This window comes from Mytilinidion resinicola (genome assembly GCF_010093595.1).
Source record: "Mytilinidion resinicola strain CBS 304.34 unplaced genomic scaffold BDZ99scaffold_2, whole genome shotgun sequence".
NCBI classification, from domain to species: domain Eukaryota; kingdom Fungi; phylum Ascomycota; class Dothideomycetes; order Mytilinidiales; family Mytilinidiaceae; genus Mytilinidion; species Mytilinidion resinicola.
Window position 1 is genome coordinate 2,985,957 of NW_022985438.1, and position 17,489 is coordinate 3,003,445.

The 17,489-nt window shown below is 51.4% G+C and overlaps 11 protein-coding genes across 11 annotated transcripts in view; 6 read left to right on the top strand and 5 right to left on the bottom strand.

Moving 5' to 3' along the window:
- Positions 1–364, bottom strand: part of BDZ99DRAFT_141685 (uncharacterized protein) — a 1,335-nt gene extending 971 nt beyond the window's left edge. The window contains exon 1 of the mRNA XM_033712691.1: positions 27–364. Within this exon, the coding sequence (XP_033583648.1) occupies positions 27–256 (230 nt within the window). The 5' untranslated portion in view covers positions 257–364. The remainder of the gene's footprint in view (positions 1–26) is intronic.
- Positions 365–1,633: 1,269 nt separating this feature from the next.
- BDZ99DRAFT_458528 (uncharacterized protein) lies at positions 1,634–1,982 on the top strand. The gene is made up of 2 exons (XM_033718937.1): positions 1,634–1,744; positions 1,805–1,982. Exons 1-2 carry the CDS (start codon positions 1,696–1,698, stop codon positions 1,951–1,953), a joined length of 198 nt encoding a protein of 65 aa, XP_033583649.1. The 5' UTR covers positions 1,634–1,695; the 3' UTR covers positions 1,954–1,982.
- Positions 1,983–2,435: 453 nt separating this feature from the next.
- On the top strand, positions 2,436–3,361 carry BDZ99DRAFT_471899 (uncharacterized protein; the record flags this gene model as incomplete). Its single annotated transcript, XM_033721742.1, has 3 exons — positions 2,436–2,725; positions 2,831–3,032; positions 3,083–3,361. 3 exons carry the CDS (start codon positions 2,436–2,438, stop codon positions 3,359–3,361), a joined length of 771 nt encoding a protein of 256 aa, XP_033583650.1.
- A 1,515-nt stretch (positions 3,362–4,876) lies between these two features.
- BDZ99DRAFT_543407 (uncharacterized protein) lies at positions 4,877–5,787 on the top strand (the record flags this gene model as incomplete). Its single annotated transcript, XM_033726787.1, has 2 exons — positions 4,877–5,374; positions 5,425–5,787. Coding segments are annotated over exons 1-2 (582 nt in total), but the record flags the coding sequence as incomplete, so codon positions are not given.
- A 471-nt stretch (positions 5,788–6,258) lies between these two features.
- On the bottom strand, positions 6,259–7,804 carry BDZ99DRAFT_458529 (cutinase). Its single transcript, XM_033718938.1, has 2 exons — positions 6,946–7,804; positions 6,259–6,892 (listed from the first exon to the last, which is right to left on the bottom strand). The coding sequence occupies exons 1-2, from the start codon at positions 7,364–7,366 to the stop codon at positions 6,630–6,632; spliced, it is 684 nt and encodes a 227-aa protein (XP_033583652.1). The 5' UTR covers positions 7,367–7,804; the 3' UTR covers positions 6,259–6,629.
- A 449-nt stretch (positions 7,805–8,253) lies between these two features.
- On the top strand, positions 8,254–8,811 carry BDZ99DRAFT_566487 (uncharacterized protein; the record flags this gene model as incomplete). The annotated part of the gene is made up of 1 exon (XM_033727586.1): positions 8,254–8,811. The coding sequence occupies exon 1, from the start codon at positions 8,350–8,352 to the stop codon at positions 8,809–8,811; it is 462 nt and encodes a 153-aa protein (XP_033583653.1). The 5' UTR covers positions 8,254–8,349.
- A 761-nt stretch (positions 8,812–9,572) lies between these two features.
- On the top strand, positions 9,573–10,554 carry BDZ99DRAFT_141867 (DUF775-domain-containing protein). Its single transcript, XM_033712692.1, has one exon. The coding sequence runs from the start codon at positions 9,696–9,698 to the stop codon at positions 10,365–10,367; it is 672 nt and encodes a 223-aa protein (XP_033583654.1). The 5' UTR covers positions 9,573–9,695; the 3' UTR covers positions 10,368–10,554.
- Positions 10,555–11,671: 1,117 nt separating this feature from the next.
- On the top strand, positions 11,672–12,736 carry BDZ99DRAFT_376987 (uncharacterized protein; the record flags this gene model as incomplete). The annotated part of the gene is made up of 2 exons (XM_033715050.1): positions 11,672–12,545; positions 12,597–12,736. 2 exons carry the CDS (start codon positions 11,672–11,674, stop codon positions 12,734–12,736), a joined length of 1,014 nt encoding a protein of 337 aa, XP_033583655.1.
- Positions 12,737–13,382: 646 nt separating this feature from the next.
- On the bottom strand, positions 13,383–14,182 carry BDZ99DRAFT_141889 (uncharacterized protein). Its single transcript, XM_033712693.1, has one exon. It carries the CDS (start codon positions 14,005–14,007, stop codon positions 13,606–13,608), a length of 402 nt encoding a protein of 133 aa, XP_033583656.1. The 5' UTR covers positions 14,008–14,182; the 3' UTR covers positions 13,383–13,605.
- A 244-nt stretch (positions 14,183–14,426) lies between these two features.
- Positions 14,427–15,222, bottom strand: BDZ99DRAFT_458532 (uncharacterized protein). Its single transcript, XM_033718939.1, has one exon. It carries the CDS (start codon positions 15,019–15,021, stop codon positions 14,785–14,787), a length of 237 nt encoding a protein of 78 aa, XP_033583657.1. The 5' UTR covers positions 15,022–15,222; the 3' UTR covers positions 14,427–14,784.
- Positions 15,223–15,691: 469 nt separating this feature from the next.
- BDZ99DRAFT_566491 (uncharacterized protein) lies at positions 15,692–17,209 on the bottom strand. Its single transcript, XM_033727587.1, has 3 exons — positions 16,769–17,209; positions 16,449–16,687; positions 15,692–16,386 (listed from the first exon to the last, which is right to left on the bottom strand). The coding sequence occupies exons 1-3, from the start codon at positions 16,925–16,927 to the stop codon at positions 16,179–16,181; spliced, it is 606 nt and encodes a 201-aa protein (XP_033583658.1). The 5' UTR covers positions 16,928–17,209; the 3' UTR covers positions 15,692–16,178.
- Positions 17,210–17,489: the final 280 nt, after the last annotated feature.

Sequence of the window (17,489 nt, forward strand, 5' to 3'; positions counted from 1 at the left end):
CCCGTAGTCGTGGTTCCTCCTCCCGCGTCCACCCCCGTAGTCGTGGTTCCTCCTCCTGCGTCCACCCCCATAGTCGTGGTTCCTCCTCCAGCATCCACTCCCTCAGTTGTGGTTCCTCCCCCATCCACCTACGCACCGGTTCCTCCCCCCGCGTCGACTCCCGTGGTTGTGGTTCCTCCCCCTGCGTCTTCTCCCTCCACCTACGTCGCCCCGACCTACGTCCCGTCGGCGTCGATCCCCGTCTACTCGAGCCCATCTCCCAGTGTCCCGGCTCCTAGCCAGTTCACTGGAGCTGCCAACGCCAAGGCCACCCCTGCCGCCGCTGCTTTCTTCGCCGGCGCCATGGCCCTTGCCGCGCTCGTCTAAACAATCAAAATACCCTTTTTAAACAACCCCTTTTCTTTGGAACTTTTGTACATTTTTTACACTTCTTACCCATGAAGCAACGACTATTAAAACCCTCACGGCCGACATGTATCGGCGGGTTACCTCTCATTTTCACGACAACTCATTAGCATGGGATACGGCTATTAGACACTCCTTCAAAAAGGTCAGGATGGATGGGATTTGGGAAACTGGGATTAGGACGGCCTAGGAAGGCGATGGGGAATCCGCCGTGTTTGTTAATTAGGATGATTCCAAGGGGATATAAGTTCTAGCGATAATCTCGTGAAATTAGATTAGTGCAACAATGATAAGTCAGTAATGTCCCGACCTGTTCAATCGTTTCTGTGGATGTGTGGTACTTGGTATGTGATACTTGGTACCTATTTGCGTGTGCGAAGCAATTCTCGACTTGAGCTGTGATGTCTGTGGGTCATGTGCACCTCACGTGACTTGAATGGTTCTTCGGACCCCCAACAGGATAGATTAAAGGTCGGGAATAAGCAGTAGAAAGGAAGAACAGTGGTCGTGGAAATGAAGATGTTCTTTTCGGATAATCAAGTTGAGAATAGAGTTGGTCGTCACAGAGAAGCAACTGAGCAGCGGTGACACAACCTCACGAGCCCCAACTCTTCCCCGGTTTCCATCATCCATCAACCACGAATTATAGCAGATTCTGATAAAAAAATCTCACCTCGACCACTGAAAAGAGCCCTCTGTCGAAATCAGGTCTCGAGGAAACCGGCGCGGCCTCCCGTCCCCAACCCATCCTCAGCCGATTTCCCAGGATCAGTCACACCACCGTGCTGCAATCACCCCACCAACCCGGTTCGCACCACCTCGCCTCCCAACTTCCTCCTCGCACGATGCGCTTAAGCTCGCTCGGATGGTGCCGAATTGGAAGCGAGCTGGCTGCCTCCAGCATCTGGCCAATCCAGCCGTCGAAAATGTCACGATATGACCTGACGAGGACCTGCGCAGCCCCTTCTGGTGGGGAAGCGCACTGCCTTTTGCGGTAAAGACGGGGTAGTGTCACGCAACTCACGAACTGAATTCGGTGTCGAGGCTCGGGGTTGGCCGGTAGGTAGCTGAGACTCATGTTTTCGAAATTATTATATAGAGGTAGTCGTTTCTCTTGGACGGCTTCATTCCATACACACAGCCATCACTACAAGCGCATCCACCAAGCAGCTGCAATTCATCGGTTTCGCATTCCACAAAATCATCGCATCGACCTCGCTAGATTCGGCTATTTGCATACAAAGTCCAATCTCAACTCCACCATCTTCGCTCCGAATCACATATCCAGACATGCCTGCCGCAGCTAAATCGTTCTGGCCCGCCTTTGCCGCTTTCATGGGTACGTTGGTCAATTCCCTACTATGGATTGCAATTCATCTAACTGACTTGTCTATCATAGCTGTTGCTGGTACCTACACAACCACAGTCGCCCGAGGCGAGGGCAAAGCAATGGATAGTGCTTCCACACGATACGAGAAAAGCAGATCCGCCTATCTAAGAGGAGTCACTGGCGGAGCGGATCTTGAGCCTCAAAAGCAGGCCTCATAGGAGCGTGTTTTGTTGGATTCATTAAAGGGAGTTTATACCATGGCTAGGACAGTCGGGCGTTTTGGAGGCATCTGGGAAGTGAATTCCTCACATGGCATCTGAAGCCTGTGTCTTCCTTTTGTGACTATTTAATATGATTTCAAACACTACTACTTTCTTCATCTCTCACGTGACGTGTGCTAAACGGGGTTCGGGAGAAGTTGAGCCGAAGAAACTTATCTCGACCTCACTCGGCTCCTCAATGGCCTCTACGGAAAGTTGGCGCTCTCAGCTGGCCAGAGACAGCGGTGGAGGCAGTAGAAGGCGTTTTGCAGTTAACGGAAAAGCCAGAAAAACAGGGTGATGGTGGGGGAGAGGCACTGTGGGAAAGGGAGTAAGCGTACGTGTCGACGGCGCCGAACAAGGAGGTGTTCCGTTGAACAGACTCAACACCCAAGCAATCCAGCTGGTCGATGGACGCTTCAGCCTGCCAGAGAGGGTCCATGGCAGGCAGGGCTGGCAGGCAGGGCGGGCAGGGCGGGCAAGCTGAGCCCAGGTTGACTGTTAGGCGCAAAACCGACGGGTGGCTGAATGCGGGCGTCAGGCACAAACCACTCATCAGCCGAGTAGTCGTGCTGCACGCTACAGACGTCAGCGAGATCGTACTTGTCGAAGGATTCGGATTGCGGGCTGGTCTTTGGGGACGCGATGCCCCAGTCGTCCGGGGTCCAGTTGAACGCCATGCTGATAAGCGTCGCCAGGGAAGGCTGAAAGGGAGTCACCGAGTGCGCGGGTGAGTCAAGGGATGAAGAAGGAGCTAGCATCGAGGCTGGGTGTTGTGGTGCGGGCCATTGCGGCTCGAGCGCGCTGTTGCATGTTGATATATACCTCGATTCAGTGCACTGCCGGGACAGGCGCCATGGGTGTTCGGTCGTGTTCGGTGGGCATACAAGTGGAGGGTGCGAGGGCCTGATCTCACGATTTTGCGTGCCAGATTGACGCCAACTTCCTTGCATCTGATGGACGAGACGAGTCTCGACTATTGTAGGGAACCGCACCCGACCGACTACGCGGCCGTCTTTCGTGGAAAAGGATTTATCGTGAGGCCCGGCCGATGAGAGAAACACCTTGATGAATTACAGCAGCATAGAGCTACCATGGCCTGACAATCGTTCCGTGGCTGCAAGCCGCTGCATTAAGGCCAGCACTGGCACCTCCCGAAAGTATTGAGGCGTTGAGATTGTCACGTCGTCCACCACCATCCGAGAATCCCAAGCCCCCGATCGGCGATCGGGAGGGAGAAGAAGCCAAAAATCGCCGAGATCTAGGTTATACAAGAACCCTAACTGCCAATCAATTAGCAACTAGGTTGTGTCAGCGCTTTGCCCTCGTAGCCGATTGGGAGCGTGTACAACCAAAATTTCGCTGATTTTGGGCGTGTTTGTACTACCCCTGTTCGTCGAGACGCGAAATTACCCAATTAAGCCCCTAATCGGCCATGTTTAGAGCGAATTAACGAGATCCAAATCTCGCTGGCGAGGCCCGTGGTGTGGGTTTTGATGCCGCCGAGGGTGGTGTAGGTGCCGAGTTGGGTGTAGGGGCCTGAGATGACGGGCGGTGGTAGCAGGCGGTGTTGGGGCTGGATATGGGCGTGGTTTTTCAAGGTGGCTTCGGATAGACTATGGTGGTACTCGAGATGGAGATACTTAGGACCGAAGAGGGAGTTGATGGATGGTTTGCAGGTTCGACTGAAGAGGACAGTAGATTTAAGATGCCTATGAGTAGCGTATTAGACGTATTGAGGCATGCATGGCTCGTACGTTGCAGTGTCAGATGTGGTAGGTAGTTATCCGGGGTATCTTTTGTCAGCAGCAGGGGATTAACGTACCCACCCTCCTGAACGGACTGAACACTATCGTGCAGGACAGGGGTGGTTTACAGTGTGAAACCCCTGGTTTCGTGCACGATGGTGTTCTGTCCGTTCAAGGGGGTAACTGTACGTTAAAGCACAGACCAACACATGGGTTTTCGCTAATCGGGTTTCGCTAATCAACTCTTCCCATTGACTTTAACCCTTGTACCGAGCAGCCGAGATGAAAACACTCCCTAGCAGTTCCACCCACCAAAGGTACGCCAGATTCCATGGTATAACCACTATAGCCACTACAAAGTCAGAACCTAGACTGGGCAGACCCCGCATCCGCTTGCGTCTCAAGGAAATGGCCGGTTAGCGCCAACGTGCTCGTTGCTGGCAGTGAATGCGACGAGATAACGTCGCTCACTGGAAGCGAGAATCACCCGCTACCGAGGATTCGAGGGCCGAGCAGCTAGTCCAAATTCTTCTAAGCGTGACTAAATCTGCTCGCGACACACTCCGCTCATTCACGACCACTAACATGTCGAGAACTTCCTCAGCCTCCCCAGCGAACCCCGCAACAACATATACAGAAAAAGCTCGTCATATCGTTCACCTAATGTTCCAGGGGTATGAACGTTATAGCGTGTGTGAACGTTACATCGCATGTCACTGTCCGCCAAATATTAGAACGGTAACCGGAAGGTTGACCGGTATAGCGTATATTAGCGGTAGATGGCATAAACGTTATAACGAGCTTTTTCTGTATGAGCAACTGTTAGTGCTTCAAGAACTCAGTTGACTTAGGCACTTCCCATGCAGCGAGCCTAGTCAGGATAGCGACAGACTACGTATGCAATCTTCTGATGAGGAACAGACCACCGCAGCCTTCGTCTGCCCTTATTCTTCATTCTCTTTCACGGCCCTTCGTGCAGTAGCAGATCACAGCACAGTCTGGCATAAAATGCGGGCACCGAAAAGATCCATCTAGAGCCTAATTAGACGCACTTAGAATACTCTCGGATCTAGGATAGCTGCCGCAGTCAGCGCGAAATATTCACTTGTAAAAATCTCACTTGCCCGCCGGCGGATCTAAGCTCCCCGTAATCTATTTCCCTTCGCCGTCTCTGCTTAACACCTGCCGCATCGGAGCAACGCTCGCCGTTAGAAGAGGCGTTCGTAAGTTGCGATCTCACTTACATGCGGGCGGAGTCAAGCTCCCGGCTATGCAAAGAGGCCCCTGCCTAGACGATGGCATACCACGGCCTCTAACAGCTGCAGTCGCCTGTCCGGATTCCAGAAGTCTACTACACCTGCCAATATAATTATGTGCATTACATCGCTATAGAGTACATCCCTGGCTAGACAATGGGCCAATTGGTGAAGGAACACCCCACTCGGAAACAGGACATCTGCAACCTGGTTGCATTTGGTCTTCAGGAGCTCCTACGTATCCCTGTACCCCAAGATTCTCGCCCGGCCGCAATTGACGGAGTGCCAATTCAGCATTGTCTCTTTGATGATCACATGGCTCCACTGGAAAACCAGAATATCTCCGAGCTAGATACACCTAAACGAGGTGACTTGGTCTCCTGTGTTTGCCCCTTCATATGACTAAAGGTGCGCTGGAAAATTAGTGGATCCGCATTACTAGACAGTCGACACCGGCCAAGAACTTCGCCCATGAGCCTATGGTCTTCTGTTATAGCGATCCATGGCCCGAGAATTTCATCCTTGATCTGGACCGAAATCTTGTTACCATTATCGACTTCGCCGTCGCCAGCATCCTCCCATCTAGCTTCGCGAAACATGCCCTCTCGGCAAGGAAGATTGATGCGAATTTGGACGACTTGGTAAATGTCCCTATCACCAATGGGGTTGATAATTTGGAGGCGCTGTGTTGTGCTGGAGCCCTTATAGTGCAGTCAGCGAGCTCGTTCGCGCCATGTAGTCGACGAATTCTCGGCAGACCAAAACCACCTAGGTACCAATTACTATCCCCCGTCTCTTGATTCGTAAGCGAGTCTAAAACATAATTTGTGGGAATGAGAAAGTCCCAGCAAATCTCGAACCAAGTGTGTAAAGCATGTGTTCTAACAAATGTACAAATGCTAGGAGTCTTGCTTTAACCACAGAGTCCGTTCAGATCTTGCCTCTTTATTGCCCCCAAACACCACAGCTCCTGAATCAAGAGGCGCTGAGGACTGCGTCTTAGCGAGCTGAACTACTTCGAAGTTCTTCCAATCCAGCTTTCTCACTTTCCATAATCAAGTGGCCGAAGAGGCCCTAGAGGCTATCGCTAAATCCGAATAGTGCTATTCCTTGCAACGCGATAAAAGTGCATGACAAGACCAACCTCCAGCATGGCGGAGTCAAAGCGAGTGGCTGGGACATATTCAAACGGCACGTGGGCACGGAGGAGTTTTTCCAGACGAAGACTGTGACGGACTAAGACTTATTGTAAAGACGGACTGTCACAATACGGAAGAACGTCATCAAGATATAAGATGAAACCTTAACGTTGCGAATACCTAAAGCTCCAATAACCACCATCCAAGACTGAGGCCGTGTCTCCTTCTAATGTCTTATGTACAGGGACAGATCATAAGCAAGGTCTGGCATAAAATTGTGACGAGCGGACACTGAAAGACCTCATTCATTGTTTTTTGGGGGTTTGCAAGAGGATAATGAATGGATTAGAGAGTACTAGACCAAGTTGACGAATACAGACAAGCACAAATCAAGACAAGCGCGAGTCGAGGAAGGTGGATCGAGACACTGATGAGGAAAGAGAAATATTCAATCCAACGTCAAAATCATACCATCAATGATACTCCTCCAGCTAAGCCAACGAAGCAATAAAATCCGCCGCCTCCTGGGCATGATTCGGCACCTCATTCGAATGCACATCATCGTCCAACCCACTCGCACAAAACGGATCCCCATCATCGCAGTAACTCCTCAACACAGCGGCATACGTATTCAACAGTGCCAGGCTATATACGTCACCACTTCTTGTAAAGATCCCGTTCTTGGTCGAAGTGCCGACGTCATACGACTGACCCGTGCTATAAGTTGGGTCTCCAAAGACGACCACACCGGCGACTATTTATACGTTAGCATCACAATCTTGAAACACTAGAGGGGAATTAGCGTACTATTCTTCCGATACGCCTCCTCCAACGGACCCGGCTTCGCCACCCCTCCCGCCAACACATCCGTCATAACATTCCCCCCTTGACTATACCCAACCAGCACTATCCTCGCATGAGGACACGTAGCCACATAGCTATGAGTTTTATTGATCGTATCCGTGATCCCATCGGCCACAGACTCGGGATACAAGTCCGCGCAGCAAATCGCAGCAGGATAGTCGACAGCCACGCTATCAGACCCCGGCACCATGTTCTCGATGAGCGTAGCGACCTGTCCCGATCTCCCCTCGCCGGGAGCCTCGTTCGAGCCGCGCGCGACGATGATGTGGAAGCCCGTGGCACAGCTCTGGCGGGGATGGAGGGGAAGGGCGGACGTGAAGGCGACCAGGGCGGCGGTGGCTAGTGGGAGGGAAAGGTGAACCATGCTGCCGGTTGGCTGGCGACTCTGGCCGATAGAAAGCTCGTTGGGCTAGGACGCCCTCCATAGGACGTCGCCATCTTTATACAATTGTAAAGGACGGAAGCAAGGGAATATCGTTTCGGCGCCTCTTGCCGACGACTCGCTTATGCTGTGCTGTACGCGCCGCCGGGAGAAGCAATGCGGAGGGTGTGCGGTGCTGTAATAGGCAACCCACGGAGTCCGGGGAATGCATTTGGGGCTGGGTTGAGGCTTATTGGTATGTTGAGGGTGGGAAATGGCGAATGAATTGCGTTGATTGCTGGTGAAACGTGAGAAACGAGACAAGGGAACAGGGTCCTTCTAGGTTGGTTGGAATGTTCGTCCGGGAATTGTGGTAGATACTCTGGGTTTAACCTGAGGAGGTGTGGCATAGAGCATCAGGCTTGGAGGACGTGGAAGAGGGGCGAGTAGGTAGTGGTGGTCGTCTGATGGTAAGTGGACACGTGGTTGGGTAGTGGTGTTGTCTACGGAAAATAGACCTACTGTATGGAGTCTAGCGCTTCGCTCCCATTGGTAGAATGAATGTTGGAGATCGGCAGAAGAAGGTATGGTTGGCCGGTAGATGTCACAAGTTTGGCCATGCGTAGGTGCCTGAACGGGGTGAGCCGCTTAGGCGAAGCTACGATGTGCCTTTCGGCCTTCGTGGAGCTTACTGGATGTGGGTCGCTCCATATGATGGATTAGCGGAGCGGAGCATGCCTCGGCTTGGCCCAAGGTTTGATTTAATTTGTGAAGTGCATGAGGTTTAGGCTAAATGGGAGAAGGAACGCAAGCTTGACAAATACTGGTATTGAGAAGGAAGGCGACTTTGAGAGAGCTGAGAAACTTGGAATGTATACCACCTCGGCTGAGTATTCTACGCCAATAGGGCGCCTTCAGCTCGCGTATGAATACAATGAAGGTTGTAAGGCCTATATGCGGGGACCGATGCTATAAATGGAGACGACATGGTGTTGAGGATGAAATCATGGCCAGAGCCCAAGCGGGTACGAACGCGAGGGCGACCCAGGGTTAATCGAATCAAATCTGATCCCATTGCCGCCTCGAGCAATATTACCGACTCGCAACGCTTGCCGCACAACCAAGTTGAGCACAAGTATCGCGAGGGCATTAATGCTGAGCTTGAACGCCTCCGGGGAACCGTGCCAACACTGCCGCAGCGCGATTCAAGTGATCTAAACGGCCCGCCGAGGCCCAGCAAGGCCACCGTCTTGGCCAATGCTATTGACTACATTCAGTTCCTGGAAGCAGAGTGTGGACGGCTGACCGACGACAATGAGCGCCTTCGCGGCCCTGCACATTGCAGACCAAGACGAATCGAGCCCAGACTAAGCTTCAGAGCGTTGGGGGAAGAAGAGCAAGCAAACTCAATGGACGACAGTCTGCCTTCCCGCGGCCTGACATGTTAACGCATGAGCTTCTGAGAGTGGTGCTCTTTGCCCCGGAACCCTACACTACTAGCACTTAGCTATTCCTTGCTAGTGTGTGTAGCGTGAGGCAGCTGGGGCAATCAGAACCGGATGCTAGGAGAAGAGGTGCGGGGGTATTCAGAATGGATGAAGTATTTTGCAAGCTCATACTCGGAAACAGTGCAGGGGTATTCGGAATGGATGAAGTATTTCGCAAGCTCGGGCTTGATAATGCCGGCCTCGCTGCAATTGCTGTATCGGGAAGCTACAGGGTGCGGCCGAGTGCATAATCAAGCCACCACCAAAATCCACGACTTAGCTGCGCAGCCACCACACGGGCACAATAATTTTTCTAGCCTTCCAACAACTATCAAAGACGCTCCCGCAAACACGCCTAGGTTTTCAGAAACTCGATATCTTATTGTTTTCTGGAGATGCGGCCATCCAAAGGTGTCAATGTCGGGCAGCTTTGATGTTCCTCGCCTCGCTTAGCCGCTTGAGACTTGATAGCCACGTGATAGCGCACTCGGCGCACCCTTTCTGCCTTTGTGCTGTAGCAATGCAATGCCAGCGTCCTAAGCGAGCTAGATTGGGTGCCATATCTACCTGGTTGCAGGTTAATAACCTAGCACCGTAGGTGACGTAGTCTGTTTTCAATTCCCCTCGAACCCCGTTGCTTATCGATACCGTAAGGCTGGAATCGCCATAGACGAATCCCGAAGCCTCCAGAATCTCGAACCACCAGCATCCCTCACCATAGTCACCACCGCACCCTCCCTTTTCAATGCTCTTCCCCAGTCATCTAGTCTACCACCATCTCCTCATCCCACCTTAGTGGCCATCCAACCAAACCACACCTCAGCAATCACTATATACACCCCACAATGTTCGGCCTCGTCCTCTCCTCGCGCCCCGTCCTGACCCTCTCCTCCCCCGGCGCCTCTACCCTCTCAAACACCCAATTCGCCTTCGCCATCCCGCCCGCTCCATCCTTCTCCCACATCGTCGTCTTCATGCTCCCCGGCACCACCCTCGATCCCGACACCGCCGCAGCGGTATACCTCAAAATGCCCGGCGCACCCGACTTCCGCTTCCTCGGCGCGATTGGGCAGGGGAAGGAGAGCGCAATCTTCCGCGTGAAAGGCTCCGCCGGCGATTCCAGCGCGATCGGGCAGGTCGACGAGGACGCGATGGTAGACGAAGGCGTTAGCGGGGCAAACATAAACGGCGCGAGCGGGGAGGCGGAGATGGTCATGTTGGGGATATCGATTGAGCCGGCGAGTCAGGTGGCGGCGAGTATGGCGCAGTTGAAGACGCTGGGGGGGCAGGCGGAGATGGCGCTTGTGAGGCATACTCCGGCGCCTGTAGCGGTCCCAACGAAGGTGCTTGCGCAGCGGATTATCAAGAACGCGTATGATTTTCTGGCGAGCTTTGCGGGGTCGGGGCCTGGTGGGGCGGAGGTGGTGCCGTTGAAGGCGTTTCAGGAATGGTGGGGGAAGTTTGAGAAGAGGGTGGAGAGGGACCCGGGATTTTTGGAGAGGGCGGAGGAGAGCTGAGAGGAGAGACTTGGGAGGGTGTTGGCATCAGAGGACATGTGTGAGTCTCACAGACATAAAGAGGTGTATAATTGGAGCAGGGTTGTCACGGACTTCCGTTGTTTGGTTGGTGGAATACACCTCTGCTGCTACCGTATAGCAGCAGTAGTCGTGGTCTTGAGACAACAACGAAGAACAAACATATAACGGTATTAGAGGTAGACATTTGTTGTCAACTATGTTGTTGTCAACTATGTGAGTCGCATCCCTAGCTTTCGAAAGGATACGTAGAACACCGCCAGGAAGATTACCTCTCCATTACATGTTTTCTCAATCACACGTGTGTTGCACTGGCTAAATAGAACGCCACGTTCGGGTGGTATCATTACATTTGATGGCGGGTGTTTGCCGGTGCTTGAGGGGCCTCAGCTACATACACATCTCATGCGTACCGACGAAACGCCGAAAGTCTAAATCAGGCCGACTGGAATTGAAAGTGCTGATGGAGTTGTTTTTGCGGCTTTTTAAGGAGTGTGAGAGGCTACTTGTGTTCTCTCACGCGTACCAGCGATGTGCGAAGTGTCTAGATCAGACTAACTAGATTGATATTGCTTTGTGGGGGTTCTGGCGGGCTTTTGACGATGTTTGGGGTTTTTATAGATGCTTTATATGTACTAGCTCGATTTTACAGCTGGAGGGTCTGATATGGATATAATTCCGAGATGATACATATCTCGAGGCAATTTCGAACTGACTTTCTTCCGTGATTGCTCCGAGATCGATACGCAAATGGCTCCAAAAAGATGCTTTATGCGTGACAACGCCGTCTGCCTGGCCCCGATCACGTGTAAATATCTTGAAGACGATGTCAAATGCTGCAGGACCTATAGTTACCAGAGAGTGCGAAAACACTTGTCTTTTCCGGTTCGATACCGCTGTATGACTGGCTCCAGACCTCCATGTTTTGTTCATCACGCGGAGTATTCTACTTGGATCTCGGTGTAGGTGCTCCGTTGAGAACATGAATACACGTCGATGTCCCAAAGAAGCGATAAATTACTCTTTTTGTCATCGGGTGTAAGAAATCCTGTCATGACTACGCCTTCTCTATCTTCCCTCCGCCCGAACATATTGAAACAGAATCCATCGCAACATCTGCAATTACATCACTAGGTCATAAATTTAAGTACGCGAAAATACCACTGCTCGGACTGCGCTCTTTCCCGGTCGACACCACTGTGAGGGGTGCCCCAATGAGCAAATAGCTGGTCAATCGAAAGGCAGCCTGATTTCAACTGCATCAGACTTTATATCGTGTTCCCACGATGGCCATCAAGACGACCGTCGAATTGGAGCAAGCCCTGAAAGCCCGCGGCATACCCTTCACGAAAGTAACACCCCTCAACGCCTCCACGAACTTTGTCTGGCGCATTCAGGCCCCAGACAGCTCAAGCACGATCATCAAACATGCGGAGCCCTATTCAAAAGACAGTCCAGACATTCCAATCTCCACAGACCGCCTAGATTTTGAAAAGAAAGCGTTAGAAAAGCTCCTCAAAATAATTCCCCAGGATGACATCTTACGCCTCCCCGCACTCCGCTTCTACGACGCAGACGACAAGATCTTGCAAATTAGCGACGCGGGTCTTCGTACGCTTGACGAGGTCTACAGGAACCGAATGCTGAATATCCCCCTCTTCGGCCGCCGAATAGGCAAATGGCTCGCCCGATTGCATGCTTCGACGCGCAGGGAAGAGACGCGAAATGCGTTCTTGAACGAGAGCGCAAAAGAGGCGTATCGAAAAGTGTATGATACCGTTCCAGGTATCTTCTCTGAATGGGGTCATGATGCTTCAGTTGTTGAAAGCATCAATGCGAAGTATGGAGCGTTTGGTCAATCCGAATCCGCGTGTGTCTGTCATGGCGACTTCTCGCCGGAGAACATCGTGGCGCAATCAGCAGTTGCGTACGGCTTCAGTAACCACAAACTGACAGTTGTGGACTGGGAGATGGTGCATGATGGGTGTGGGTCGTCAGATGTTGCGCAATTCGCCGCGGACGCGTGGTTGCTGGATCGGTTTAAGGGCGGACGAGAGCTTTTTGGGAACTTTTTGAGAGGCTATGGGGAGGGTGTAAGAGAAGGTGGTGGGGAAGTCGATGACCTATTTAAAAAGAGAGCTGCGGCGCATTTTGCAGCTTGTATGTGCAAGATACTTACTTTCTGATCGGTATCGTGCTAATTTGAGGTAGATTTGACTTTTGCGTCTACAAAAGCGGAGTCAGTAATGAAAGAAGAGACGGCGCAGGCTATTAAACTCGGGTTCAAGATCTTGGAGAAGGTTCTCGCGAACGATATGGAGTTTGTGGGAACTACATTTCCGGGACTATGATTCGACATGCAATCGGGCTGCCCTAGTCCTTCAAGTAAGTCCGCACTTTCAGATCGCGCCCATAGAATTGAAAGTGCTGTAATGATCAATGAAGTGCGCTCTCAAGTCACCTTTGCTGAGACAATCGCATGGGTGGTTCGTTATCTCGCTATGCCACGCCCCGAATTTTCGCTAACAGTACACGGGCGTCATTCCGTCCAGTTCACTCTCCATGCCACGATTCGGGGCTTCCAGATCGAGCCGATTCTCGCTGACCAGCCTGCCGTTTCGACGGTCGCTGGCCTTGCAACTCATTCCGTCGTTTCGGTCTCTTCCCACACCCACCGTCGTCGTCGCCGCCGCTCCTTGGATCGCTATCAAGAGGAGGCCGCCCCAAAGGAAATTAATCTAGCATCTCCACAATTTGAAGGAACCTTGGTATAGACGTCCTGTCGCGAATGTTCTCCCAATCAAGGCCATAGTGCTTCAAACAGAGGCCCCGTCCCCGCGCGGTCTCCTGTTTTAGAAGATATAGAGGCATTCTCTTCAAGCTACCAATTACGTTCGCGCTACTTTGATGCCAGTTCAAGCACTTGTGTACGAGGGTTTCAAGCTTGCGGCTGTACATTTCTGCATAATTAGAACGTTCACTTGGGTGTGGTCGTCGGAAGGCCTTCTCCCGCGCATCCATGGTATACAGAGTTTTTCGCCCTGTAAGATACTCATGATGTCCATCCAGGATTACCTCGCTCTCGGTATCGCAATGCATAAGAGACCAGACGATTTGGCCAATAACCCATATGTCGGACTCCTCGTTCGGGATCCATGACACGTGAGCTTTAGTTTCCGTATTATTTGCATAGTTGAGCGTCTTTTTTTCCTAGAATTCGTTAGCAGAAGACTTTCAAATCTGGAGCTTTTGCATGACACACTGGAGCCTTCCATCCCTTTGTTCCAGCAAATCTCCTATCACGTAGATTTAAAGGACTTGTGTTCCAATCCTCCATCTCATTTTCCTGGCCTAGCGGCACCTGGTACGACAAGTCGAAGTCACCAATCTGAGCGACTTGATACGCCCTGAAGTCAGAAAACGGGTCTGCGAGGAAGACGTTCGCGGGTTTGAGGTCCAAATGAAGAATGTGCTCCCAGTTGTCGTCGGCGCCTTCGAAAAGCTCGCTTGGCTTGGGTCTCCTGTCCGGAGGAATGTCACCCTCTTTTTTGACTTTGATTCGCTCTGTCTCTAGGTTCTTGTAGCACTCCCCGTAGTTCATCGTCCAGAGAGCGTCGATCATAGAGTCGAACGCGTGCCAGATGAATGGCTCCGGGATCCGCCTGTACTAGCTGTCAGCTCACTGGCTAAGGAATGGCTACATCGTTGAGAACTTGCTTTTTTGCTCGTCTATGCCGATTCAGAAGTTCACTCAGATCGCCCCCAGGGGCATATTTCAGGTAAGTATAGATTTTCCACTCTTCACTATCGTCGTCAACCAGGTTCCCAAACTGGTCCTCCACCGGTGCAATACGAATTGCGTAGCCCCAGAACGGCACAATGCTCCCACAGTTCGTCTCTGTCAATCTGGTGTGTATAAGTATCTCATTCCGATAGACCTGGTGCCACCTCTCCTCTTCCCACGGGCTCATTCTCACGACCACTCGCTATGGCAGTCAGCTGGCCAATCATAATAATGCCCACACAGATTCTGCCCGGGAGAACGTACCTGCAGTGTGTTCCCTTGCTCGTCTGTATGAGCCCATAAGTCGACTGATCTTCTATCTTCTGAATAGAATATCTGCTTCAACCATTTCCACTGACGGTCTCCGCCCAGCCTCAGACTGTGGAACTCCGCTCGTGACTGTCCCTCAACTGCCAACTCTTCTGCTCTTTGCATTACATCGTCCATATCCAAATTGTTGTCAATAATTCTTGGGAAATCCCTTGCCCTTGGCGAGTTCAGCGGTAGGGGTGGAGGTGGTGATGCTGCCCAGTTCCTATACGTAGCTTGGTGCGCTCCATCGGCGTCTACATTGTTCCACTTAGTGACAAGGTTCTTCCAGCGACCGCCTTCAAATCATCTCCTCGTCAGCATTGTTAGTCGAAGTGATGCGATCACGCGGCACACACCTATCCAATAGTTGGGGTTCGTAACGTTGCGTCTGAACCAAGCCACGTACCACAAGAAGGCTGGTCTATCGGCAGCTACAATGTTGTTGTAATGGCCCACCGCGGCGGCGTTGGTCGGCGCAGGTTCTGCAGTCAATACAGCTGGTGGCGCTGCCGGAGGTGCTGGGGCGGCAGCAGGCGCCATAGTGATATTGAGTAGAATGCGTTGTCAGAATGTCGAAGGCGTGCATATTTTTTTTTAGAGATTGTGGTTTTGTATCTACTTAAAAGGACAAAGAGGTGTCACTTGGTTATAAGAGCACCCGCTTTGTCAATGTGCCTCATCTGCAAACGGAATTAGGATAATGTTGGCCTTTGTTCTCATATTTAGCGATAGTTTAAGGAGACCAGCAAATACACACCTCCTTTTTAGTAGTCCTACACCCCCTTCTAAGCAAGCATTCACCCCCCGTATAATTTTATCCTCTTATTGGCTTTAGTGCTCGGGCTATTGACCCTAGAGGTACATGCACTTACTTGCATTCTACTTTCGCCGTATATTAATCGCTGTAGGTCTTTCCTAGAGCATTATCTTAGATGTAAGGCTGTGCTAGAAGATATTCTAGGTACGCAAATATAAGTAGCCCTCTGTGCGGCACTATACAGTCTATCGACTGTGCCAGAGCAGACGTGTCGTGTGGCATAGTTAATATCGTGACATAGATTCACTATTACTCTAAGAGGAGTCGGCCCGGCTAAAGCAGCCAATAGAGAGATTGGATGATATAGGGGGGGTGTGGCTACTAAAAGGCGGGTGTGTATTTACTGGTCCCCTAGTTTAATAAAAGTGCAGAACACAACAGGTAGTACGATATCCCAATGTGCACCCAAGCAATTCCCTTTCCCGTACAGGGAACTGAGCTGCTCATGCTCCAGCCTGACACTGAGTTTTGAGCTTTGAGATAGCCTTAGCTGTATCTAATTTTGAGATGGGAGTTATATTTGGACTAGCGTGCGTGATTTTCCATAGAACAACCCGAGAGAAGCCCCTATGGGGCTTATAACGGTAGTACGTTAGAATTAATCAATCAATCAATCAATCAATCGCGCTCTTATTTTTTCCGAGATCTTCAGATCCTTGCACGGGAGAGCCGGCCGCCCCAACCACCGGTTAGCAGTGGTTTAGCGCCGGTGGGTAGAAGCTGAATGCAGATGGGCGGTGGCTGGGTGCTGCTGAGCAGATGAGCTTGCGCGGCCTAAACCTCAGTTCACTAGCTCAAAATTGATTGGCATCATGAACTAGAAATATTCCTCTCTTCGGCATGATGTTGTACGAGGCTCGGACTAAATCACCTCGGAGCCTTAAACTTCGATAAGTATAGAGTCGTCCTCGCCTGCGTCGTCCTCGTCTATCTCGTCCTCGCCTATCTCGTCCTCGCCTATCTCGTCCTCACCTTCCAGCCTCAAGTTACCGATATCTACTTGCACCTCTTCAAAGCGCTTCTTCTCTCTCAGGTCGAGACTGAGCAGTTTGAGCAAGTCGACGATAACTACGACAAAAGTGATCAAACTGATCGCACGGGCGTTAGTCTCCTTTACGAAGAGTGATAGTATTCTAGGAAGATAACTTACCCCCCGATACTCAATGTCGTGATGCTTGTCCATTTGACAGCCTCCTTCATGTCACAGTAATAGATCCGAATAACCAGGCCTACAAAGGCGCCAAAGGCCGCTAGATTTAGGACGCAGCCGATGGTAACACAGATCACTTTCTGCCGGAAGTAGATTCCCACGCGGCCGTCGATAATTGGTTTGTCGAGTTTGTATAGTAGTGTGTAGAGGCAGAGGTTGACAGGAAACGCAAAGGTGACCTGGTCAGGTGTTGTCAGTTTCCCATTCTTCAGAACATATTCTAAACAGTGGATAGGAAAGCGCTATTGGGGGTAGCTTACGACTATATTTGCCAACACGAACACCGCAATGCTATCAAGATCGACTGAACTCGAGGTAATGCTGATGGCATTGCAAGCAAAGTTGACCAAAAAAACACAGGACAAGATGACCAGGCAGAGTCTATGCGATTCGTTCCAGAAGACCTTGAGAGGGACCATGGCAGTGACAAGGAAACAAGCGCAAGTGTTTCAGAATAAAGGCGACGCTGGTGGCAGAGAGAGGAAGAATAGCTGTTACTTAGGACCGAATCCGAGGAGTCCGCTGGTATAACATAGGCTTCCAGGCGCACTCAGCTAGATGTACAGCCTGTTTAACTGTGGATAATGGGGGCGATACATTCCGAGCGAGTTGGTAGCTGATAGCCCCCAATCAACCCCTGCGGACTATCCGTCGGCGAATTAAACAGGCTATAAGGATTCCTTCACGCCTCCTTGTAGGGCTTACAACCTACTGAGGCCGAGTTATTGGGTGCACGATTATGGTTAGGAACGAGGCTGAGACAGGAGACGTAATCAAGCGGCGGTGCTCTGCCGCGTCAGCGAGATGCAGTAACTTCAATGGCCGCATGGTTTGGGCAGCAGGCCTGATTACAACAAATAAGGATCCCCTCGTGCCTCTATCCACGAAAACATCCATGGTATAGAACGCTCGCAGCGACTAATTGGGGCCGTTTGAGATAAGCCGTGCGCGGGACTGTGGATGGCTAAAGCGCAGCGCTGT